Source organism: Schistocerca nitens, chromosome 3 (assembly GCF_023898315.1).
Source record: "Schistocerca nitens isolate TAMUIC-IGC-003100 chromosome 3, iqSchNite1.1, whole genome shotgun sequence".
Taxonomy (NCBI): domain Eukaryota; kingdom Metazoa; phylum Arthropoda; class Insecta; order Orthoptera; family Acrididae; genus Schistocerca; species Schistocerca nitens.
In genome coordinates, this window is record NC_064616.1 from 861,984,442 (window position 1) to 862,011,332 (window position 26,891).

The window sequence follows — 26,891 nt, forward strand, 5'->3', positions numbered from 1 at the left end:
TCAGCTACTTATGCTATTAGAGTCATTGCAAATTTTGGAGATATACATCTGAGTAAATTAGCTTACCACACCTATTTTCATTCTCTGCTTTCGTATGGCATCATATTCTGGGGTAACTCATCATTGAGTAAAAGAGTATTCATTGCACAAAAGTGTGTAATCAGAATAATTGCTGGAGCTCATCCAAGATCATCCTGCAGACATTTAAAGAGCTAGGGATCTTCACTGTAGCCTCACCTAATAGCATCAGAAGTCTGAAAGATAGCCTTATAGCACTTAAAAGGAAATTAAAAGAATTTCTTAATGGCAATTCCTTCTACTCATTAGATGAATTTTTGGATATAGTAAGTGGGTAATTTCCCCAACCCCCACAAATAAATAAATAAATAAATAAATAAATAAATAAAATAAAATACTGAGTGTCATGTAATATTTTGTGTAATGTAATATCTTGTATAGACACCTTTTATTAACCTGACACGTTCCACATCATTACAAAGTGTTGTATTCATGATATATGGAACAAGTACTAATCTAAATCTAATCTAATCTAATCTAACATGTCAAAAATGTTCTGATTTCTCCACTTGGCACTCCTTTTTCCAGTGTCCACAGCTCCATTCATCATCACCAAATGAAAACACATAATTACATTACAAGTCTTTTGAAAAACTAATGTAAATGTCTTTTTTTCCAAATCCTTTCTTTCAGCTCTTTTCAATAAATATCCTTCAAGTTGCACTGATCCATGAATTCCCTAAAAGACTCAATGGAGGGGCAAAAATATGCCTCTGTCGTTACATTATTCTGGACTGCTTCATGCAGGAGCACAGTTGTTCCTAAGGGTTCAAGAAAATGTTTACATGTAGTTTATTTCTCTTTTGAGTTAAGAAAAAAAAATAAATGGGGCCCCAACCTGGGCTATACAGGAGATGCTACTGAACACCCCCCTCCCCCCTCTCAAACTCAACATTGTAATTACTCTCCTCCAGTTTTGTTAAACACACAACATCACAGATACAGGAATACAACTGCCATATTATCTCTGGATTGTTTTGGTAGAGCCACATTTCATTGCCAGTTATTTTTAACAGCAATCTATGGAACTAAATCTGTCAAGTATCTTGGAAGAATGTACAATTAGACTTTAGAATATTCTTCCAGTGCAGTCCAGTTTCTTCAGGACCTACTATTTCTTTGGTCAATGTGAATAATACTTCTGAAAGCAATCTGTCCATACTGACAGTTAATCTGGACATCACTACTGCAGCACCATCTGCATCTGGTGCTAATGAGACACATGTGAAAAAGGTGGAGACTCTTCTATTCTCATATATTTATGTGACTACTGCACTCACATCACACTAAAGAGAAAGGCATAAGTTGTGTACTTCAGTTATTGTTCTGGACAAGGAATGGCTGACTGAAGGTTATAATAGCACTTTAATAACAACCACGAAATGTGAAGAACTGCTACATGCACACACCAATCTTGCAAATGTTGTCATGTACAATTACATATAGATGTAAAAGCTAACTGAATGTTGCAGAGAGACTTCATTCTTGGGACATGGATATTAATTAGGCCAGGCCTGGCCAAACAGTGCTCAGAGGGAGCAAACGCTCCAATTGCACTCCTGCCTAGTGCTCTGAGTGCACCACTGAGTGGGGCTGAAGGATGAGGAGGAAAAAGAAAAGGAAGACTGCAGCTGGACACTGCAAAAGCAAGGCAGTCACCTTGCCACATGCCAAGCAGTTTGCTACAGCAGCCAGTAGTGTTAAATTAGATATACATTTTGCATTGGGAATTCTATGCCATCTATGAGCTTGAAAAAATAAAGAAAAATGGAGACACCATTCAATATGAAATGGGAATCGTTTTACATTTTCATATTGTTTGAAGGCTATGCGAAGCACTTAATATGCCATCACGGTGTTATGAAATGGAAAGAAACACACCCTGGAACATCAGTACACCACCAGCCACAAAAATTATATGATGCACATGTCTTCTGGTGAACAGGAGAGAATGATAGGTGAACTGAAGGCTACCCTTAGGGAAAAAACAGAGTTACATGTTATGAAAGTATAAAGAAAGAAGTACATAAATATATAACTAAGTACATGCAGTAACAGAAGAAACCTGTTTACAAATGTGAAAGATAATCACCATTTTCAGTACAATTTGCAGTTATAACCATTTAAAAATGTACAATTTGTTTCTAAGAAGGAAGATGACATCAAGGGGCTATCACTACACGTGAGTTAGAAAAAACTTTCAAAACTGCAAGGCACAGAAGATCATTTTGTGATGGATAGCACATTAAGAAAAGTATAGTATAAACAGTAAAGGTTTCATGGCAGGCAGAAAAAATGTGTAGCAGAGACAGTTAAAGTTTTGTGGCAAGCAGAAGTGTCAAAGTTTGAGCAAGTAGCCCTTTCCTGACACAAAGTAGTATGGTACATTGCTGTGATGGCTGCCATTGTACAGTGTCTGCTGCCTCAAACAGCATCCAAGTTCATAGCATTTTCCTTCGCACTTGACAATTTACTGATGTGTCAGATTCAGCCCAGATGGTGATTTTCATGCTGCGAGTCAACACCGAGTTACAAATGATGGAGGAGCTTCTAAGTTTAATGTCACTTAAGGATACCACCACTGTCAAGAGCATTTTTGATGCTGTGGAGATGTTAATTCATTCCTTTGGAGTGGAATGGAAGTGGCTGATCAGTATCACATAAGACAGTGCACCATCAGTGTCAGGAATCAAAGTAGTCTTACTAGCTCGATTAAGGGAGAAACTGAAATTTGCTGGGACCTCATTGACAGCTGCCATTCATTGCCCGAAACAGAGAAGCACTATATGCTAAATCAGTAAAAGTAAATGGTATATTGAATGTTATTGTCCATACAGTGAACTATATTTGGTCACACTGAATTCTTGCCTGGTGTCGAAGCCAAATATGCCATTATTCCATACCTCTGAAGTTAAGTGGTTAAGTCATGGATGAGTTCTCACAATGTTCCTTAATTTGTGAGAAGAGATAGCAATATTCCTAGAGATAAGTGGAAAAGAAGACAGGAATCTCTGTGGTCACTGTTGGTTTGCTGACTTCACTTTTACAGTCAACATCACAGATTAAATTAATTCATTAAGTCTCACAATGCAAGGGAAGAATCATTTGATAACAGATATAGCGGACGCAATTGATGCTGTCAAACAAAAATTAAACCTATGGAGAAAAATTATGGAGTGTTGTATGGAACTCAAAGTTGTCAGTTGTGCACCAGACCAAAACTGAAAAACTTTGCAGCACTCTTCTCAGTTACAGAATGTTTTACGTATGACACAAGTGCTGTGCTGAGCATTGCATCAGGAGCAGTAATAGTGAGGTAGGCTCCCACTGCCACACATATTGCAGACTCATACCTCGGACTCTGGCATTAGACTTGCCACACTATATGAGTTAGGAGCAGTCTTGGAATGAAGTCCAACAAAATTGTTGCATCATTTGCATTTCAGACTGGTGAGGGTTCACACAGCTGTGCAGAAATATGAACTGAAACCTTACAAAGTAATGGTAGTGCACTGACTAACCAACTCAAATACAGTTGCTCAGCTTCAATACTATTATGAGGCAGCTACTCTATACTGTGCTGCTTCTGTAACAAACTATGACCAGATAGGGTTTTGTTCTTTGAGCAGCTTAGTATGCTATGTCTTGAGATTTCACACTATTTATTGGAGGGAGGGATGGAGGGAGGGACGGAGGGTGGGTGGAATGGTGGGGAGGAAGAGAGAGAGAGGGGAGGGGATAACTTAATCTTCATTTTGTTTCATAAAATTATGTTGGTTCTCTATGATGTTTCTGCTTCAAACTGGAAGGTGATTTTCTTTATGGTCTTCACTTCATTTCTAGGCTATTGTGGTGCTGTATGTATCTGTACAAGTGACTAAGCTGATGGTGATGTCAATGTGATAGAACACCCTCCTTTTACAACTGCAAAGCACATCAGTTTAAAAAGTTTCTGTTGTCTGACTGAGTGATTTACTCAGTGCTGTTTTCCCTTTTATTGTACTTTGAATCTACATTCTTATTTTCTACAAAATGGATGTTTTGCTTACAATATTTAAAAATACATGTATTATTTCTCACTTACCCATGGCTGCAGTTGCAATAATAACTATTTACTTGGTCCACACATGTTGCTCCATTCCTACAAGGACTAGACACACAATCATCAATATCGATCTCACATCTGTGACCCTCAAATCCTACAAACAAAAACAAAAATCAGAAATAAAATCAGTCATATTGTCTGATTTTATGTAACTGAACTCTCAATGTTGACTAACAAATGAAACAGAATTATGTTAAAATTACTTTTTTTTTGAGGAGGTGTAAATACTTAACAACAGCAATAAACATAATTTTTTTGAAAGTAGGAAACATATTGTTTATGATTTCTATTACATTTTCCTGTTGAAAACCACTTTACTGTGAATCACCTCTACATTGAAAACATAATGAAACTTTCTCCAATTGTCAGTGATTGTAGAAAGACACAAGATGCAACTTTAGAGTTGTAGGGATTACCTGAGAACATCTATAAACAAACATAAGACAGCTGCAATGATCATGTGGTCTTAAATATAGGGCTTAAGCAACACAAAAAAAGTTAGCAAAGGAACACACACTGCTGAGACTGAAATGTGCATTTCGCAGGGGCAAAACAAACGCACACAGTTTGAAAGTCAGTCAGAGCAAACAAGGCTATGAAATTAAAGAGAAAGATGAATTGAAATCGCAGAAGTTAATTAAGACTTACTGAAAATTAGTGACCTCAGAATGCTTATAATGTTAATTATGTGGAGAAAAAGAACCAGAGACAGAGGTTCACGAATAAAAGCAAAGAAACAAAGAAAGATAACAAGGACCAATTGATAAGTCAATATGCAAACTCTGCATACTGACTTATCAGTTAAGTCTTGTCTTCTTTTTAGCTAGCAGCACTCACTCACTCACTCACTCTCTCTCTCTCTCTCTCTCTCTCTCTCTCTCTCACTCACTCACTCACTCACTCACTCACTCACTCACACACACACACACACACACACACACACCACTTTTGTTAGAACTCACTCACAACACATATGAAAAAAGATCTGAAATAATTCCATTACTTCTGCCTACAAAAGTATTACCAGCAATATCAGTACTAATGGTATTAAGAGAACCAGGGCCCATCTGTTTTGTGAAAGCAGAAATATGTTACTTATATATTATTAGCTCTTCATGAACTTAAATCTGTGTCACTCTGAGGTGTTTACACTACATACCTGGTAGACACGAGCATTTGTAAGTTTTGTCTTGCACATGACAAGTTCCATTATTTTCACATGGATTAGCATTACACGGATGTGTACTCATGTCAGACTCACAATGTTGGCCTGTATATCACAAAAAAATAACATTGCTTAAAAAATAGCCACTAAGTACATCTGACAACAGCATGTGAATAAGAGTGTAATTAATTATGATTACCAAATTTCTTTCAATTAGGTGAACAAAAATCAAACCAATATACTGCTGAGTTGGAGTGTACACCTGATGTTATGATGTATGAAATAATTCAATATGTCATGTGATTTGGATGTCACTGTGTGTGTGTGTGTGTGTGTGTGTGTGTGTGTGTGTGTGTGTGTGTAAGGCAGAGGAGTTGGATGGGGTGGGAGGGAGGATGAGCAGGTTAGCTCCGTTATTTGTATTTTATATTGCACTTCCCAGTATCGTACAATACAATATCCTTCAAAGTTTTGGCATGTCCCTATTGGTCAATAAGGCAACAAGGGTTACTACACTGCCTGCATCAGTAATTGACAATGTGGCCACAAATATTGACAGGGAAAAATGTGATGTAGCTGTAAAAGATCTCAGACTATCAGGCCATCTCTGTCAAATAACAACAGTAAAATCAGACATCAAATCATTCCCTAAACTACAAGCCTACAAATGACACCTATCAGAAATCAAAATAACAGATTTTTCAAAGGAACTAGCAAAACAAAGCTGGGATGGAGTGTATAATGAAAGCAATGTGAATATGAAATTCTCTAAATTCTTCACATTATTTAAATTGAACTTTGAAAAGGCATTTCTCCAAAAGTATGCATGTATCTATAAACATCCCACATGTCTGTATCAACATCTCACAAAAACAGATGGAGAACAGCAGGTATTAAGAAGTCCTCCCAAACATTTAAATACCTCAGTTCCATGAAAAAGAGTTGCAATGATCCAGAATTCTTAAATTTCTATCATAAATACAAAAAGATCTATAGGAAGGTGCTGATTGCTGTAAAAAAGTCATTTAATGACAAAATAATATACAATGCAGAGAATAAAAGCAAAGCAGTCTTGGATGTTATAAAAAACGAAATGGCGAGAGGAAAAGAAATGCACAATAACATACTGCCAAGGTAGGGGGATAAGGTAATAAATGATCCATAACACTTAGCAAACTATGTAAATGAGCATTTTTCAAGTATTGCAGAGAAGTTACAGCAAAAATTCTTCAAAACAAATCTCACACTTGTACACAATGTTGCACTAAATACAATGATGTTACTTCCAGCCACAGGGAATGAAGTCAATAAAACTGTTCAAAAACTAAAAAATAAAAATTCAGTAGGTTTAGATGAAGTACCAATGTGTGTACTGAAACAATGCATAGAGATTATACAAGGCCCCTTAACAAATATAATAAATGAATCCTTCACATCAGGGACATTTCCAGAGCAGTTAAAACAGGCAAGAGTTGTACCTCTGTTTGAGAAAGGTAATGCAGACACCACAGAAAATTACCAGTCCATTTCCCTGCTTACACCATTCTCAAAAATAATATAAGCAATTATGAAAGAGAGATTAATGAATTACCTGAATAAACATCATCTTTTAAGAGAATCACGGTTTGGTTTCCGAAGTGGCTAAAATACAGTGTCAGCCATAGTAGAATTCTCACAAAGGTTCTCCTTGATGCTCTTGACAAAGATGAGTGTGTCACAGGCATATTTTTGGATCTTTCTAAGGCCTTTAATACAGTTGACCACAAAATTCTATTAAATAAATTAGAGGCATTAGGAATAAGAGGGTTAGCTAATGACTGGTTTCGATCATACCTAGCAGATAGGGTACAAAGAGAAGAGATAACACATACTTCAAATAGATCTAAACATTTAGTGAAACACTTATCATAACCAAAATATATTAATATAGGGGTTCCGCAAGGTAGCATATTAGGACCAATACTATTCCTGCTACACATCATTGACTTTCCCAGTGAGGTTACTCATGGTGAAAAAATTCTCTTCGCTGATGACAGCAATATTATAGTCACTGAGAAAACAAGATAACTCCTTGCTTAGAAAGCAAATGAAGCTCTCAAGGAAGTTTATGACTGGTCAATAAGCAAGAAAGTGACATTGAACAAAAAGAAAACTAATGCCATGAATTTCAGTTTGAAGAGGGAAAATGACAATGTTAAATTAAATGTAGATGGCACCTCTGTAGACTCTTAACAAATGCAAAATTTCTCGGAATGAATATTGAGTCTCAGTTGAAGTGGTGTGAACACACAAAGGTACTTGCAAACAGAATGTCATCAGTGTGTTATGCCCTTAGAATCCTATCATCAGTGTGTAACATGCAGTGTCTTTTAGTTACATACTATTCATATGTACACTCAATTCTTAGCTATGGCATTCTTTCTTGGGGAACATCTGCACAAAATATGAACACAATTTTCAAACTCAAGAAAAGAGGCATAAGAATCATAACAAAAAATGGTAGTCGAGCTCACTGTAAAGATCTGTTCAAAACACTGGGGATTTTAACTGCTCCATGCGAATACATTTACCAGTCAGTTGTACACATAACATTGGTAATTACTGCACAAACAGTTCTGTCCATGACTATGGAACAAGAGCTGGGCTCAACCTACATTTGCCAAGAAAAAATAAACATAAAACTCAAAACAGCATTTTCTACCAAGGAATAAAACTGTACAATAAATTACCAAAAGAAATAAAAGAAATGGCAAAAATGCACTTATTTAAAAAGGCAGCTAAAAAGTACCTGTTATGCAATACATTTCATACATTGAAGGATTGCTTATATAAAAAAGAGTAGGGGTTTGGTAAAAAAAAGTTATACAAATAAATAAATAATAATAATGATTGTAAAATATCCAACATTCCACATAACACCTTCACACTATGTTCTTTTTCCTTCTTTTTTCCTTTTCTAGAAAAACTTACTCCCAAGCTACGCAATGCACAATACTAACACCTCTTCCTCTTTCTGAGCTCAACATCTCACTCATTATAGAGGGATGGTGACTCAATTTTTTCAGGATAGCGAATGGGAAGTTGTGGTAACGAAAATGGTCAGAGATCACGTGTGTGTGTGTGTGTGTGTGTGTGTGTGTGTGTGTGTGTGTGTGTGTGCAGTGAGTGATGGTGAGATATGAGTGAGTGTGGCATTACATTATTTAATAATGTTATTTGTAAAAATGTATTGTATACCAGGAGTAAGCCTAATGATTGTCTCTTACTAGATGGCTCTGAGCACTATGGGACTTAACATCTATGGTCATCAGTCCCCTAGAACTTAGAACTACTTAAACCTAACTAACCTAAGGACAGCACACAACACCCAGCCATCACGAGGCAGAGAAAATCCCTGACCCCGCCGGGAATCGAACCCGGGAACCCGTGCGTGGGAAGCGAGAACGCTACCGCACGACCACGAGATGCGGGCTGTCTCTTACTAGAAGTCTGTAAATGTACATGTATACGAATTAGCTTATTTTAAGTTGGTCTAAACTTGTACATACTTTGACATAGCCTATATCCTTGTAAAAAGAGATCTACGGATGAACAAAGCTGCTGCTGGTGCTAGAGAATTGCAGGCCAGTGCTTCCCTTCTGGAGAGGAGTTCTTTTTAGTACTGCCAACAGGATGGAAAGAAAGATGGAAGGAACTAATGGATCTAAAAGTTATGATAGTTTATGATACTTTTGTGTGTGTTTCCCGGCAGTACTAAAAATTTTATCTCCTGGAGAAAGTACTGGCCAACATAATTTTACTCCTATTACATACCAACTCAACTTCAGGTTGCTAGTCATTTTCGTATAACAAATCTGTTTGTTGTTATCTAAAGATGACCAACTAATCTGAGAACCAGTTCATAAGTTAATCAAAAATATTTTTCAATGAAGTTTATGATACAACGGCAACACACATCATATCATAATTCACCATAACAGTATACTGGATGAAATTACATATAGGTTTTGATTTATCAAGCTATAAAGATAGAAAAAAATTATTACTACCATATGGCAGCAGCTAAATACATGAACAAAAACTAAGAGAAACATATTTTTAAAACTGGGTGTTTCTTGGGTGTTTTCCTCATTGATACAAAGGGAAGAAAGTACTAGAAGAAGCAGAACTTTATAGAATTCAATATAAAAACAACAGAGGCATTGTGTGAAGAGTGTCATAACTCACAACACCAAGGAGAAATGCATTTATTTTAATTATCATTACCTGTTTTTCCAGGTCCTATATGTACCACATATACAAGTTACCACTGTTGTGGAAAGAAACGAAATGTGTGAAAGCCCCTTCAACATATGGCAGCATGAAGTTCCTACCCAAAGAGTTGGCACTACATTTTCAATGGTGTGATGTAATGCAGCACAAACAGCAATTAGTAATGATGATGAAAATAATAATAATTTCATGTGGCTCAATGGACTAGTAAAAATCTTTCAATTGGACACCACTTCAGTGACTTGTGTATTCCTAATCTGTCCCAGTTACCCAACCTAGGGGGACCTACAGTTTAATGTAGAATCCAAACCACATGTCATTTCTGCTGACTCCTCACGTCATTGAGAGGTGAATGCTAAGTTAAAACGCAGACTTAAAGATCTGTTGTCTGACTGGGATTTGCTGCCACAACCTTTTGGCTTCCAGGCACGCACTTCTCTGCTAGACCATAAGGCACAACACAGCAATTAGTGCAATTCTGCTTAGGTGTAGGAGAACCATAGTATTGTTTTACAACAATTAGTGTATTTCTACTTAGATGCTGAAGAACTGCAGTACTGCTGCATGGAATTTCCCCCTAAACTGGTGTTGGTGGGGCAGACAATAATTTCTTCACACTGACTCTCTCAGAAGGAAGAACAATAGCTAATGACAACAGGATCACATACCTTCCCTCAACCCTGAAGATTTATTTATCTATAAGACAGCCAATATTTTAAGATACTAGAGGAGGAGGAGGAGGAGGAGGAGGAGGGAGGTGTTTGTTTCTTTGTTTATCTGTTTGTTTGCTACTTCAGTAGAGAAACATTATCCCACAGCTAAGTTATTCCAAATCTTGTTTATGTGTGTCTACTGCTCAACCATTCTTGATATTCAACTTATAGCATTTCAGTTTTGTTTTATATGTGGTACATAACTACATGTCATAAAAATGAATATTTTCATTCAAACAGTGGAAACTCCAGATAGGAATATCAACAATGTAGGAAAAGACAGATTGCTACTTACCATAAAGAAGACACATTAAGTTGCAGACAGACACAACTGACTGAGATGCTGGAGTTGTCAGTCATGTGTGCATTATGTGTGTTAACTTTTATGTGTGTGCGTGTGTGTGTGTGTGTGTTTTACTGATGAAGGCTGTGACCAAAATCTTTATGTAAATGTATTTTAATTGTGCCTTTCAGCAGTTTAACGTGTCTTCTTTATGGTAAGTAGCAATCCATCTTTTCCTACATTGTTGAACATTTCCACTGATAGCCATAGAAAATTAACAAAACTTCTGAATGCACATACCTGTACGCATAGGATCACAAATACAGCTGTAATTTCCAAAATCATCTATCTGACACCTTCCACCATACTGACATGGGTTGCGATCACAAGGATGACCTGTAGAAAGTGTTGGTTTCAATACAGCACAGGGCAGATAAACATTAAACAAAGATAACCATTGTGTGTTGAAAACCGCAAATATTTTTCAAGAACCATTTCTCAAATATGTTAATTCACAAGGTGGCGTTTGAAAACTTGTAATGTAACTACACTGCCAACTTATGCACAGCTAACATAGTTTTATAATTGTTTTATCAAGTGTCTTCTTATATTTTTAGTTTTGTCTATCATTTTTACTGATTCTACACAATTACTGTAACTTTACTGTTTTATTGTTTTTCTATATGGAAGTATCAGTAGAAAAGTTACATCACAGAAATTGCAATTGTCAAAAATAAGTGTGTAATCTCACTCTAGTTACACAGATAATTTGTAAAATCTTTGAATATATCCAGACACTCATTTAAGTGTAGGCTCACTGCACATTAGCATGCATGTGCAAAAACCTCAGTATGTAGCAGTCAGTAGTAATGTGTCCTTCTGTACAGACATAGCTGTTCCGTGTTGTGTATGAGGCAAGAAGAAATCTTAAAGCGGACAAAATTTGGCTGCTTTCTGCTCAATACTATGATTATTATTCTCAGATGGATGTTCTGTAATAAGTAGAGCTGTTGGAATAATAATTACATGTAAAAAGGTGTGGAACATAGAGCACTGTGCAAATGGTTCATGAGCTGTGGAAAATGCACCTACTAATTGGGCACGAATCTCATATCATCTATCACAACAAGCAAGCACTGATATTTGTTTAAATTTAGTTTTGTAATAGGGTGAAGATCAGTGTTTTTTTCTAAAACTGAACAATTTATAATGTAACAAGTTCAATGTGTCTGTCTGAACAACTCTGTTATCCAAGTTTTAGTGGGTATCTTTTTGTGTGTAAACAAATTCCACTGAAAATTTGTTTCGTTAACGATGCAGAGAAATGCTAAATTACCAGTGCTGCTTCACAGCTGTGAAATTTAGTGAGCACTGCAAAAGTTGTCAACTTTCATTGATCTTTTTGGATTGATTAATTTTAAATTTCCCTTAAGGGTAGTGAAAGAAAAAAAAAAAGACTTTTGTAAATGTTATGCAAAAACTTAATTACATTTGCAATTTGATCTAGATATAACCTTTACAAGCACAATACTTTCACAATAAGATGACCAAGATGACAAAATAACTGAACTGTTAATTTTTATGCTCTTATAATTCAGATTATTTTCAGGTAAAATTTACACAAATGTTAGTTTTACATTTTGTAAGAGCAAGAACAAGGTGGTTTTAACATTCAAGGACAATTATAGCCAAAATCTCACACAGCACACATGCGCTGTACCTTAGATAGCTTTTGTTGGCTAATTTGAGGCTGTTCCCCTGCTTGATAGAATGCAAGTGTCCTATATCAACTTGTTCCTCTCGACTTCATGTACAGCACTGTGGTACATTGTAAACAATCATTGCTTATACCCTGTATGATGGTAGTAAATGGACAGTTTCTGCTTTCTGAAATTTCACTTAAAAATTCATTCAGATTGAAACAGCTTTAACTTTTCAATTCAGAGTTTCCATAGCATTTTGTAAAACATAGGACTTTCAGGTGGATTGTCTAATGGTAAGTACTAGCTTCTGTCATAGCCTGTGTGTACTGGACTGCCACAATACTGTGATGATGTTAAAGAATGCTTCACAGATATATAAAAATGTAATGGCCATTTTTGAGTGTGCCATTATGTCTGCAAATATTGATTGTCTTGCTACTGATTTACAAGTGGTGAATACATCACAGCTTAGGCATACTGTAACTGTTTCATTGGGTAACTTGTTAAATATTGTGATAAAGTGGGGAAAGACTGCAAATATTTCATACACTGATGGCAAAAGAAATCGCAACAACAAGAAGGAGTTGTCTGACATAAATGGAAGTAGGCAGGCATGTTTCTACATATGAAAGATGAATTTCATGCCAGTCACCTAAGAGAGGTGTTAGTAGCACCACTATGAGGACGCAATTCAATTTTGGTTTAAATACATGCTGTAATGGTTGTGAGTGTTAGTTACCTTTGAGACTGGACATTGTGAGTTGATGTTAGTTAACAATACCTTCAAGGCGACAAAGATGCCATTATAAACAGCTCACTGAGTTTCAGTGAGGTTGTGTAATAGGGCTACGAGAGGCTGGATGTTCCTTCTGAGATATTGTGTAAAGACTTCAGAGAAATGTAGCCGCTGTACATGATTGCTGGCAGCGATGGTCACAAGAATGTATGGTTGCAAAAAGACCAGGCTCCAGATTAACACGTGGGACTACCCAGAGGGAAGACCATCGTGTTCAGCGTATGACTCTGGCACATCGTACTGCATCAGCAGGAGCAATTTCAGCAGCAGTTGGCAATACAGTGCTGCAATGAACTGTTACAAATCAGTTACTTCGAGGACAGCTCTGAGCCACACACCCCGTAGCGTGCATTCCACTGACCCCAAACCATCGCCATCTACAACTCCAGTGGTGTCAAGCAAGAGGGCAGGGTGGAGGTCTATTGTGTTTTCTGACAAAAGCCAGTTCTGTCTCTGTGACATTGATGGCCACGTGTTGGTTAGGAGGAAGCCAGTTGAGAACCCACAACCAACCTGTCTCTGTGTCACACACACACTGGACCTACACCTGGAGTTATGGTCTGGGATGCGATTTCATATGACAGCAGGAGCACTCTCGTGGGTACCCTGAACACCCTGGCTGCAAATTTATATGTCAATCTGGTGATTCGATCTGCTGCGCTACCATTCATGAGCAGTAATCTAGAAGCTGTTTTCCCACATGATAATGCCTTCCCACTTCCTGCTATTTTAACCTAACAAGCTCTAAAGAGTGTCGACATGCGACATGTTGCCTTTGCCTGCTCGATCACCAGATCTCTCTCTAGTCAAGCACATATGGAAGATCATCGGTCAAGAACTCCAGCATCATCACAACCAGCTATTACCAGTCCCACTATTGAGCGATCAAGTAAACAGGCATGGAACCCCGTCCAACAAACTGACATTCAGCACCTGTAAAACACAATGCTTGCATGTTTGCATGTTAGCATTCAACATTCAGGCAATTTCACTGGTTGTTAATGTACCAGCATTTCACATTTGCAATGGCTTATCTTGCTTGTACATTAACTTGTGATCTTGCAACAATAATCAGTTAAATGTTTCCTAGATGAATGTATTCCCAAAATTTCATTACTCTACATTAATAATTTTTTGGTATTGCAATTTTTTTCCATCAGTGTATTTAAAATTTTGTTTGCTGACTATATAAATAAAATGAAACAACTAAATCAAATAAAAACAGTCACACAATTCTAACACCACAGAAAGTTTGAATAGTAATCTCAACACATTTGACTTGAAATAGGGATTTCGTTGAGTGGAAGTAATTGAAGGTGGCACAGATGTGCATTTTCATGCTTCTAGCACATTAACCCCTTCGCTACTGTGAAATTCTGTACAAGTCGGGAGCGAATGTGCCGCTCAGCTGGTGGAATGCTGCTGCAGTCGAGTGCAGCCTGCACCGCCCAGCTGGTGAACTGCTGTAGCAGTTCCACCTCGTATCATACTTCTCCGCTTCACTACACGCGAGTTGTGTGGAAGTTTGACCTATTCATCATCCAGTGGCTTTGTTCAACGTCTGTAGTTAACAACAGAGTCACTGTATGACAGTTGCATTCAGTTTCAAAGCATTGATTCTGCTTGAGTTGTACTGCTCATTTGCCACCTTGTTTCTAATCTAAAGTGACGTGTTGTTAACCTCATTTGGTTTCTACTAGAAGTGATATGGCAGATAAGCTATATACTGTGGAGGAATCTCTCTCTCTCATACTGGGTAGTGACTTTGAAGATGAAAGCGAATCATCATCCGAATCAGACAATGAACATGAAACATGTCACGTACACGTGCTGCTCCAGCTGTTCCATTGACATCCCCAGACTTGGATTTGTGCACAGACATGACACACAATATCAAAAACGTGTAATTTGTATAAATATTTTCTTGAATAAATATATAACATAAACTCCAATAATTGCGATAACACTACAAGTGTGAAAGCAGGACAGAGCAGCGCCGCAGGGAGCGTGAAAAATGTGCCGTACAGTGGGCACGGCCTAGTGGGACTGGTGCTTGTGCACAGCGCACGACACAACAATCATGATGTCGGCATGAAAGGGTTAACTGCTGCATTAGAGTTTGAGCATGTATACCTAAAAACTTTTTCTTCTACTGATATTTCAGCCTATACTTTTCAGCCATCTACCAAGCCAGCCAGCTGACTGAAGCTATAGAACACACAGGTGTAATTTACAAGTGAAGGTCACATTATCTTCCTCATATCTCCCAAAACATTTTTTCTGGGTGGCATAGAAATTTAAATGGTCCAGTTTTACACACTGTGGGTTATAATTTGTGCAGACGTTACAAAAATTCTCAGATACTTATATGTCACTGCAAGAGTTGGACTCCACAATTAGTCAAGGCTGAAACCATTGTCACTGAGGGTAAAAAGAATGTTCCTCCCACTCCTGCTGATTTGTTTATCGTATCAAACAATGTTGTCAAGGAGATGATATGTTACATGCATCAGATGATCCCCAACAGAGGTAAATATGTCATCATTCAACTGGAAATTGCTTCTACACATACCTTGTTACACCTGACAAAAATGTGTGCCTCTACACACAAACAGTACCACAATCCAGTGTAGTTTCATCAAGGAAATGGTAAATGAAAGCTTATACAAAAACTATCATACTTTCTCAAATTAGTTTAAAATGTCTAAATTTCTTGTAGCTGTTTCTATAACTTAATGCTTTGTTTCTATTCAACCACACATACTGTTACATTGATAATTTTTAAATTACTTGGAACTACACATTTTCAGCTGAATGTGTCTATCAAATTATGTCTTAAAACTGTTAGAAAACCTCACAAATGCAGGATAAATGGTTAAAATTATCACAGGGACATAGACTATTTGAACTAACGCATTTAACAAATCCATTAGTGCCTTATAGTGGCTCACCAAGGTCCAGTTCACAGTTGTTTCCTGAATATCGGGCATTACAGCGACATTCATAACTATCATCCAGTGGTATGCATTCACCCCGCATCCTGCAAGGATCACCAGCACAAGGATCTGGCTTGTAACCTGTAAAAATAAAGATTTGTCATGTTATAGCCAACAAAAGAAATCCATTGCTGTCAATTTTTGCATACTGAACACCAGTTTACAATATCTAGTTTTAATTTTTTTCTGTACTGAATACAATTTTACAATACCTGTGATTTCTTGTGCAAAAATATCTGGACAAAAAGGAGTAGGATTCATCCAAATACTAGAAACTTCGTCAGTCTTGTTTGTATCACCATCAATGAATCAGCACCTCAGTTATTCGAAAAGTTGTTACTTTTACTCCTTAAATCATTTATATCCCACCAAGGACTTTCCATTGCCATATTTGTATCACTACTTCGCTCCTCTCTCTCCTTTACTTTGCGCTGTCCATCTTTTGTTACAGTCTCATATTTTACATCTCTTTTATCTCTCTCTTATTGTCCATGCATATCCTCCTCTACATTTTTATTCTCAACTTTCTTGTGCACACATATTACTAGCCCCAATCAGTATGGTCACACTGGACTTTTGCAGCATCCTGTAGCACCAGTCAAGACCACTTTGAGTGCAGTGCATGCTATCCAATTACCTACCTAATTGCCAGATCACAGTTTGACATTATTTTAGTGGCAAATTATCTCATTTTATCTCCAAATTTTTCTTCCACACATTGCTCCAATCATGATATTTACAAAGCAAGGCAATGCAAGACACACACCAATTTAATCATCTTCCCTACAGACAGAGGCTCCACCATTGCTGCAACAAATCGTAGGGATCCCCTGACAGAAGACATCAGCCAACTGTCCGACTACTCAACCTACAAGCCCTGTCATAGCTACGTCAAGGTCCACCCCAGAGTGGCTTCACCAAAACCATCTCCCTAAGTCTACCCAGTTACCCTCTCCACAGCCACTTTCTATATGCTTACCACAATCCATCAACCTAGCAATCTTTGATTGCTCTCACTGCAGCTAGTTACTGTGCTCCCACCAAAAGAATCTTGGCTCTTGTTGACAAATACTTCTGACCCACTGCCCACAGCCAAGCTTCCCATATTAGACACAAACCACTTCCTTCACCAACTCATTACCACCTGGAACCCTGCTCCTCACTGTTGAAAGCACCTCTCTCTACACCAACATCCTCCATGTCTCTGGCCTTGCCACAATCAAACACTTCCTCTTCCAATATCCTATCAATTTCACAACCACCACCTCATTCCTTACAAAACCTTATCTTTAAACACAGCTGGTGCTCCTTTCATGAGAAGATATACAAACAAATCCATGGCACCTACATGGCATCCTCCTATGCCAACCTGTTTATGGGCCATCTACAGGAGATCTACACTGTCACCCAAAATCCCAAACCTCTTCTCTGGATCATTATCTGTACCCAGGCTGGGACATCTTATCATCATTCCTCCACAGAATTAACACCTTCCCTCCAATGTGATTCACTTGGTCCTTCTCAGCCCTATGTGCCACCTTCCTGAACATTGATTTTCATCTTTCCAATTACCCCATACAAACTTCTCCCCATATCAAGCCCACTAACCATCAACGGTGCCTGCACTCTGATATCTGCCATCCCTTCCGTGTTAAGAAGTATCTCCTAAATAGTCTGGCCACTCATGGACATCACATCTGCGGTGACAAGCAATGCTTTGCACCAATAAGCTGAAGACCTTACAAATTAAAAGCTTTACAAACAGGAATTCCCTCCCTCTTTCATAAGAGCTGTAAAGGGAAAACGTTAAACTGAGTCCTGGAAACAGCAATGTAGTGCCATGATGGTAATCAGGCCATACTGGAGTCAGCCAGGTGTCAGTGTGCGATCCTCATGCTGAGTGGAGCAAAACCTCCTCCATGTCACAACCTTCCATGTGGCAAAACTGAGCCAGTCAGCACGAAGAACTACCACCTAACCCATTACTGGTTATGACAACTGGTCACTGCTTTTATTTCAGATAATTCGGCATGCACATTAACACCATGATTCCCAATAAATCAGCATCAGCATTTAAGCTTGTCCAAACCAGCCCATCAGCGTTTCACCACCTGTACAGTTATGTAACATTGAGCTTATGCTGGTCAGCACTGTGGTGATGACACAGATGCTTCTATCATCGCCAGGACACAAACTACTGGCTGCCACCTAAGGATATGGGTGCTGGGCAGCCACACACTTTGCCACTGTCCCGGGAGTATTACATGAGAGTCCAGCCATCCTCACCAGGGTACCAACAGAGGAACCCTATATTCTAGACACTGGAGCATGATGCAGCTTGATGTCCTCACAGCAACTGTTGCTGGCTACCCCGCCTCGGACTCGGGAATCTGAGAATAAAGGGGCGTACAGTCAGCAGTCGGGAGCTGTCACACTGGGAAATGTCACGATATTAACCTTGCCCCCATCATTACTTGCAGCCCTAAGCCAATGACTGTAAAAACAAGCTGCAATACACAAGTTGTTATACACATGACCAAGCCTTCTTCAACTGAACACCCTATCCTCCTTTACAGAGAATCCTAGTCACCCTGTTTATATCTCATGTCAGAAGGATTGCTGTACTTGAAGATGGACAACCAGGATACAGCAGCCAGAACCACGGATCTTCTGCAGCAGAGACATCCTACAAGGCCATACAAGCCGAGATTAAAGTTTTTTTGGGCCTGTATGATTTATTACCCTATCCCTTCTTTTCATTTCAATTTATGTATACTGTATTGGTAATTGTAGTAAGTAGGCAATACGGAGAAGAAAGCTTTGGGTCAGGAAGCTTTTCAGCATCTGATAAATCAAGTATTTCACTTATACGCAGAACTGGGGTAACTAAGGGAGGAAAGAACAGAATGTTCACTTCCAATTACACCTATCCGGGACACCAAAAGCACTGTAATGGTAACCCCATTTTCAGAAAAATCAGTGGAGGATGTCTTCGTATTCTTTGAAAATATGGAAACAGCTGCCAGGTTGGTAAATTGGAGTAATAAGCTTGTGCAGGGCATATGTAGCGTAACAGTAGTGTCAGATATGTAAATATTTCGAGCATTCTGAGCGAAGTTGTAAGAACATAAATTTCCAGAGACACGGAAGATGGTCAGACGGTGGATGTCCTATCCTGGCAGTTGTGGCAAGTAATGGTATACTTAGTAAAGTAGAACTAATCTGCCACACTGGGCATTAAACAGTGTAGGTGGGGGATGCATAGATTCAGTCCAATGATATAAGTTTTGAAGTGGGGGAAGGTAACTTCTGGGCTGATGTAAGAAAAGGTTTTTAGAAGAATACACAGGGTTGTTTAATCCTCCTGAACCACCACTTGCCACACCACTAGGTCAGTATCACATTCCCACTGGATATGAAGCACCTGTTTATATGAAACAGTATCTAGTTCCTCAACACGAACAACCTGCAGACCCCATAAGTCAACAAGTTCAATACAGGATCAAAGTAGCCCATGGTCAGTATCCATTGTCACTGTGCCCAAAAAATCACTAGATAGCAGGAAAGCTTACCAGTTCTGTTGCAAATACTGTTACTTAAACCAGATAACAGTATCAAATACCTACCCAATGCCAAATATAATACAAACCTTAGGTAATCGGAGCCAGTGTCAGTATTTCATACTGACATGTGAAGTGGGCATCACCAATTACATATAGTGCCTGAAGATCATTCAAAGACAGCATTCTCAACTCCATCTAGTCATTATCAATATCACCACATGCCTTTTTGCTGAAAAACACTCCAGCTACTTTCCAGCGACTATTAGGCAATGTCTTGTGAGAATTAAATCTGAAGCAATGCATGATCTATTTAGATGATATACCTGTCTTCTACAAAGATATCCAGGCACATATAGTGCATTTACGCAAAGTTTTTCATCTTCTACATGCAGTGTGGTTCACCCTCAGCCTGGAAAAGTGCCATTTTGTTTTACAAGAAGTCCGTTACTTGGCCCACATTTTAGGCCCAAATGGGGTCCACACTGATCACTGGCTTACTGATGTCATAAAAAATTTTCTGACACCCACTACAATACAGGGTCTGCAATCATATCTAGACCTTGCCAATTTTATCAAAAATTCATTCCAAAATGCACTGAAATTGTGAGACCATTCACACAGTTGTTAAGGGAAGGAATAAAGTTTCATTTCTCACCAGATAATGAAGCAGCATTCCTAAAACTAAAAGATTTACTAATGTATAGTCAGTTCTTGCCTATCCAGATTACCAGAAACAGTCTATACTGTTGTATGAATTCAGCAATTTTGCCTTAGGTTGCATTTTGAGTCAGGACATAGGCACCGATGCAAGCCCACGATTCGATTCTAGCAGGACACACTGGTCAACATGCATCAGAACACAGAGTAGCACAAAATTACTGGTGGGTAACACACAGACAAGACGTCTATCATTACGTCAAAAATGAGTACAATGGACAAAGCTTATTCACCAAAGGATTATGTCACAATGTTTACCAGTAGAAAGATAAACCATTCCAAATTATTGGGATGGATATTCTCAGGCCATCTGTGCAAACACCAGAAGGTACCCATTATGTATTAACAATAATCAATCATTTTTCATGTTTCGCTTCTATGAGAGCCCTACCCAAGTAGCAGGCAGAAACAGTAGCACATGCAATGCTGAACCATTGGATACTAAAATTCAAAACACCTGAAACAATAATAACTGACCAAGGCACAAATTTTATGTCTAATTTAATGAAGCACTTGTGTTGGTTACCGCACATTACAAAAGCTCAGACTGTTCTTTATATCCACTGGCAAACAGTTGAAAAGAGAGGATTCATCATATGATTGCAAAAATGTTAAATCACAGCACAATAACTGGGACACACTACTTGCATATGTCACAGGAGCATATAATCTGAATATCCACAAAAGCACAGGGCTATCCCCTTACGAGGTAGTTTTCTGCCACAAGATGCCTCCTCTTTTCAGTTATGTAAGCATCCCCCAGGAAGTAATATTTAGTCAGTGATAAAATTTCTCTAAAAAGTGTTTAGTGACAGGTGAAAAAGATGAACACCAAAGTTCTGGAACAACACGACAGAATCCATAATAAGAAAGCAGTATCATGTAAGCCAATGGGTTATGATCACCAATTCATATGTACCAAAAGGAAAGACAAGACAGTATGTGATATGTTATCAGCGGCCCTTACATGTGCACAGAAATGATGTCATCTGTTAACATCAAACTGCAACTTTCAACTTGCCACATGACTGTTCCTATAAGTAATATTCATCCTTTTAAGGGAATTTAAGAGGTGAAGTTTCCATTGTCAGCAGTGTCTTCAGAAGTGGGGAGGGGAGAGTCTAGGAAAAGGTAAGGAAGGGAGAACTTAGGCAAGAGGAACAAAACAATTCTAAGTTATCCCAACAACCACTTAACCCACAAGCAAGAATAAAATAACAACAGGATTTCCCCTTCCTTTAGGGCACATGGTTCTACACAGGACAAAAAGAATCAGTTCTAGCACCAAGCATAGGGCTCTGGTTCAAAGGAAAAAGGAACACGAGAAGCTTCATCATACCAAGTCTACTATGCTCATGCAGGGTATGTTCTCTAACAGGTGGTGCATTGTTCACAAGACAACTGGACGTGATAATGTCAAATCACCAAGGGACCATAAGATTAGATTGCAATATTTGGGCACTAGAGAGTGAAATTCAAAGGTTAGAAGACATTTGGCAAATTACAACTCATGATAAATAACCAGGCAAGGTTCAACGACACATAGGAAGAGCATCAGCTTCTGCGGTCAGCTTTTGTACAACCATTAGCACAGCTATGTCAGACTATGGAGCTAGTTCAGCAAGTGTGATGAAAAAGAGGCTGGCAAGATGCAGGCACTCAAATTATGAAAACAGTTTTTGGAATAGCTAATACAGGAACATAAAATATTAATAAAGTATGAAACTTCCTGGCAGATTAAAACTATGTGCCGGACCGAGACTCGAACTCAGGACATTTGCCTTTCACGGGCAATTGGTCTACCATCTGAGCTACCCAAGCATGACTTATGACCTGTCCTCACAGTGATAATTCTGTCAGTGCCTAGTCTTCTACCTTCCAAATTTCACAGAAGCCCTCCTGCGAACCTTTCAGAACTAGCACACCTGGAAGAAAGGATATTGCGGAGACATAGCTTTGGACAGCCTGGGGGATGTTCCAGAACAAAATTTTTCACTCTGCAGCAGAGTGTGTGCTGATAATTAACTTCCTGGCAGATTAAAACTGTGTGCCGGACCAAGACTCGAACTCGGGACATTTGCCTTTCGCGGGCAAGTGCTCTACCATCTGAGCTACCCAAGCACGACTCACGACCCATTCTCACAGTGTTAATTCCGCCAATACCTTGTCTCCTACCCTACTGGCAGAATTAATGCTATGAGGACAGATCGTGAGTCGTGCTTGGGTAGCTCAGATGGTAGGGCACTTGCTCCCAAAAGGCAAATAAGTTTCATATCAGTGTACACTCCACTGCAGAGTGAAAAATTTCATTCTGGATTAATAAAGTATTACAATAATATTACAATATATTTTATATTTTGTTTTTAAAATTAACTGTCATTTTTTTCAGTTATTTCTGTTACAATGTTTCAAATGAGCACAAGTCACTGTCTGCGCCTGATAGGCTGTTTTCATAGCAGCAATGTAAGCCACTAGGCCGATCAGTCCGATATTGTTCCCAGCTGGGCACATGTGGCAAAGGTTAGAACATTTTATTTCACTTCTAACTTGAGCATAGCTGCTCTAATTTCTTAACATTGCTTTTTAGGAATATAATTTTGTGTAAGTAACCTTTGTATATCATGAAAATTGTCATCTTGGTTAATGTGTTTTTTGTCATCCTTAATTTTTGATGTATTATTTTATAGGATTTATCAAAATTTCATTTTGATGAAGACACCCGTAGTAGGTGTTGAAACCTATGTCAATGTACCTAGTTATGTGCAAACAGTTTGCTGTACAATCCTATGCTGAAACTAGTATACAGTTGCTGAATAACAGCCATGTTTAACACTGTAGCTTTACTACAAGTATAGGCAGATGTAAATGGCAACCGGAAAACAGTGGATTTGCACACTACCCAGCTCACCAGCCTGGAAAAAGACAGCTGCATGCCTTTGCTGCAATGCTAATGTTCCACATTCAGGCAGCAGCAGATACAACTAATCACAAATTCGGCATACTTAGGGATGATCTGGATAACACTGACATTCAATTAATGATTGCAGAATTACTCCACAGTCTTGCCAGTAGTATTACTGATGCACGCATAAAGACCACGGAACTACAGTACGCCTTGTTACACACTGCTAACGGGCATTTAACACCAATACTGCTACCACCAGATCAATTCCTGGAAGGATTATGTAAAATCCAAACAGAATTACCTGTACCATTAGAATTACTGAAAGCAGTAAGGGAAAAATTTTAATCACTATACTACCATATGACCACCATTACCAGTTCACAAGTGGGCTCCCACTTGGAAATTCAAATTCAAATATCATTAACTTGTAAGTACTTTAGATTTGAGTGTTACAATCTTCATGCATACCCCATGGTATAGAAAGTTTTAAAACGAATTTGTACAGTTAATAGTGCACGAAATGCTACTGGTGGCACTGAAAAGGCAGTCCCATGTCCTGTTATCCATGCAGGAATTACTACACTGCTGCGCCATGCCAATCACCATCTGTCCTGCAAAACAGATATATTCCATTCCTAAGTCATGTGAGTTTATCTTGTTTCACCTACAAGAATCTGTGACAGAGTGCAAAAAGAAATAATTACAGACAAAACAGAATTTTTAGAAGACTTGGCTTCAACTGGTTATGCTCTGTAGCAAACTGAACAGTCATTATTTGTACTTGTTATGAGCAAGGTCAACAAAGTGGGACACAGCAAACAGAACTAAAAGATCAGGAGTTGTGAATCAAGGGAACACAATGTGACGTATCCGGACACCGTAACAGCAACCATCACCTTGAATATAAAACACACCTTGATTTGTGTGTCCAATCAAACCCTCAAAATTGTACCCGTGGAAAATCTAACTTACATAAATCACACATACGAGGCGACTCTGCTTTGCTCCCTAGATCAGGTGCTAGTTGTGCAAAATGGCCACAAATCAATGAAACATCTTTTAGATCATGTACAAAAGTACCGTAATGAACATCAGAAATGACTAATTGTTATAGGAACCTTCAACATCAGCTGCATGTAAGATTTTTGCAATAGTAAGAACCTTATACTACTAACTCCAACTAAAAGTAGCTCAAATCCCAGTCTACCAACTTTCAATCTATGGATTCAAATCAGTCATAACAGCACCTACAAGAAGCAAAGTAAACCAGGAACACGGGCCTCCATGTACAGCCATGTACTAGTGGAGTCAGACAGGAAGTGTACATGGTGCAAACGACAAAGGTGACACTATGGGTGTCTTTACATAAACCAGCTGTGCAGTTTCCGTGCCAGCAGCACGTATTCAATGATGGCATATATGCTACTGCCGCAAGTGATGCCCCGCTGCGTCACAGTGGTAGATGCCCACCACAATGAGATGCCCAATCTGTGAAGGCAGAAGTCTGCTAATGTGCACAGGGAGTGACCCACTGCCCCCTGGACAGGAGTTGGCTGTGCTGCTGGTGTTGACTTGGGATGGCCAGTTGCACCATGGTACTAAGTCCAGGGAGAGAGTTAGAGCATAGAACTGTTGCCCTGCCGTGGCCTTGAACTGGAGACTTCTACTGGCAGGTCCATGTGGAGATCACGTCCGGCACATACTCATAACCCTGGTAGGGCTGCGTGACTAAGAATAATTTTGTTACAAAACTTCCAAGTACTTGTAGACGGCAGCAGCATGCTTGTTATGCATAGGTGACACTGCCAGTCACTTAGCCTAAAACACCACTGCCATTATTAGTGTGGAAATCAACCTAGCCGCTTGCTGCACGAGTTTGTGTAGTACTGCTGAGAACGCTGTCTAACTTGCTAACCTGCCTCACTACATTGCGCCTTGTTGAATTATTACAGTGACAACATAAAGAGCTTGGTATATATGGTTGGTATGCTACATTCCCCCCACCCCTCTATGAACAAGCACCCATCTGTCGAGTCAACCTTAAATCCAGTTCCTTATTATACTACATGTTCATACAAAATACAGAGAGTCTACATGTGTTAGCCAATGCATCCAGTCTTTCTTACTATGCTGCTTATTGCTACTTTCTTACGAGTCTATTTATCACACCTGTTTTGCACTTCTGGCAGTTTACCTTTCACAGCATGCCTCATTGTTTCCTTTCCTCTTAATACTAAATTTACATCCTTTCTGCATTCACACTACAATGCTACACTCCACATTCACATTAAAATATCTCTCTCTCTCTCTCTCTCTCTCTCTCTCTCTCTCTCTAATGCTCTAGGGATCCAGTCTATTGTAATCCGGACTACTGGTCATTTATGCCAATGATCAGCTCCCTGCCACAAAAGATTAAAGCTACACACAGCAGAGTTAAAGCCACTGTGGAACTTGGTATTGAAGCACCCAAAATCATTGTCGTGCATCGTTGTCATCATCCTCCTCTGAACTGCTCTTACACACTGCGTTAATTGCTTGGCTGAACTGCACCCTTCCTGTGTGGCAATGAATTGATCCAGGAAATGTATCGAGTCAGATTCTAGAGATTGATTTTTAAATGTTATACTGATGCTGGCAATAATTCCAAAGGTATATCCGGTCAATACAATTGTGGGTGTGATATGTTCACTAGCTTGATTCCTGTAATTGTGGCTGGTACAAGGAAGATTGGCCTTGTTATGTAGTCCCAATGATTAATAACCCACTTCCCCTAAGTTCAATCCATCTGGCTTCCATGAGCTTCACCTGCTTGTAACAATTCACCACTATCACCATGTCATAATAAGTGGAGTAAATCCAATGATAACCCCCACTAGCTGGAAATGCAGTCTGGTTTTTCAGACACTCTAGTCCCCCTACATCTGGCTAAGAACAATTTTACCGTGAATATGGTATGGCTGGTTTGTATTACCCTGGTCAGACACACTGCGACCTTGACAATGTTGCAGTTCCTTCTCCATCATTATTACATGCCTGCTACCATCTTCCAAAATTGATAATATCTGGTGGAAGATGCATAAACTTTCCAAGAACTCCTCACTTCACTGGGTATGTCCACATCCTCCTATTACCGGAAATCAAACTAGAATATACAACCGTATTCAGTCAGTTTTTACTTCTACTGATGCTATGTGGTGGTACAAGGGTAGGTTTTGCCTACTAGGTTCCATAGTTAGAATTAACTCTTATGGTAGCTTGTTCCACAATTTCTGTAACAAGTATCATTCATGTGACAAAAGATTAACACTCGGTTGTCCATGCAATGCATAATTTAGGGCTTCTTGCACTACATCTACATCTACATCTACATAGGCACTTTGCAATACACTGTATGGCGCATGGCAGAGGGTACGCCAGACCACTACTAGTCATTTCTTTTCCTGTTCAACTTGCAAATAGAGAGAGGGGGGGAAAAACGACTGGCTATATGCCTCCACATGAGCCTAATATCTCTTTGTAGTCCTTACATGCAATGTATGTTGGAGGCAGTAGAATCGTTCTGCAGTTAGCTTCAAATGTCACCTCTCTTAATTTT

At 38.9% G+C, this 26,891-nt stretch overlaps 1 protein-coding gene across 1 annotated transcript in view; it reads right to left on the bottom strand.

The window, feature by feature from the left end:
* The window catches only part of LOC126248896 (protein crumbs), a 354,721-nt gene that overhangs the window by 223,654 nt on the left and 104,176 nt on the right, over positions 1-26,891 (bottom strand). The window contains exons 4-7 of the mRNA XM_049950366.1: positions 16,067-16,192; positions 10,917-11,012; positions 5,343-5,453; positions 4,163-4,277 (exon numbers count right to left, since the gene is read on the bottom strand). Coding sequence (XP_049806323.1) covers positions 4,163-4,277; positions 5,343-5,453; positions 10,917-11,012; positions 16,067-16,192 — 448 coding nt within the window. The remainder of the gene's footprint in view (positions 1-4,162; positions 4,278-5,342; positions 5,454-10,916; positions 11,013-16,066; positions 16,193-26,891) is intronic.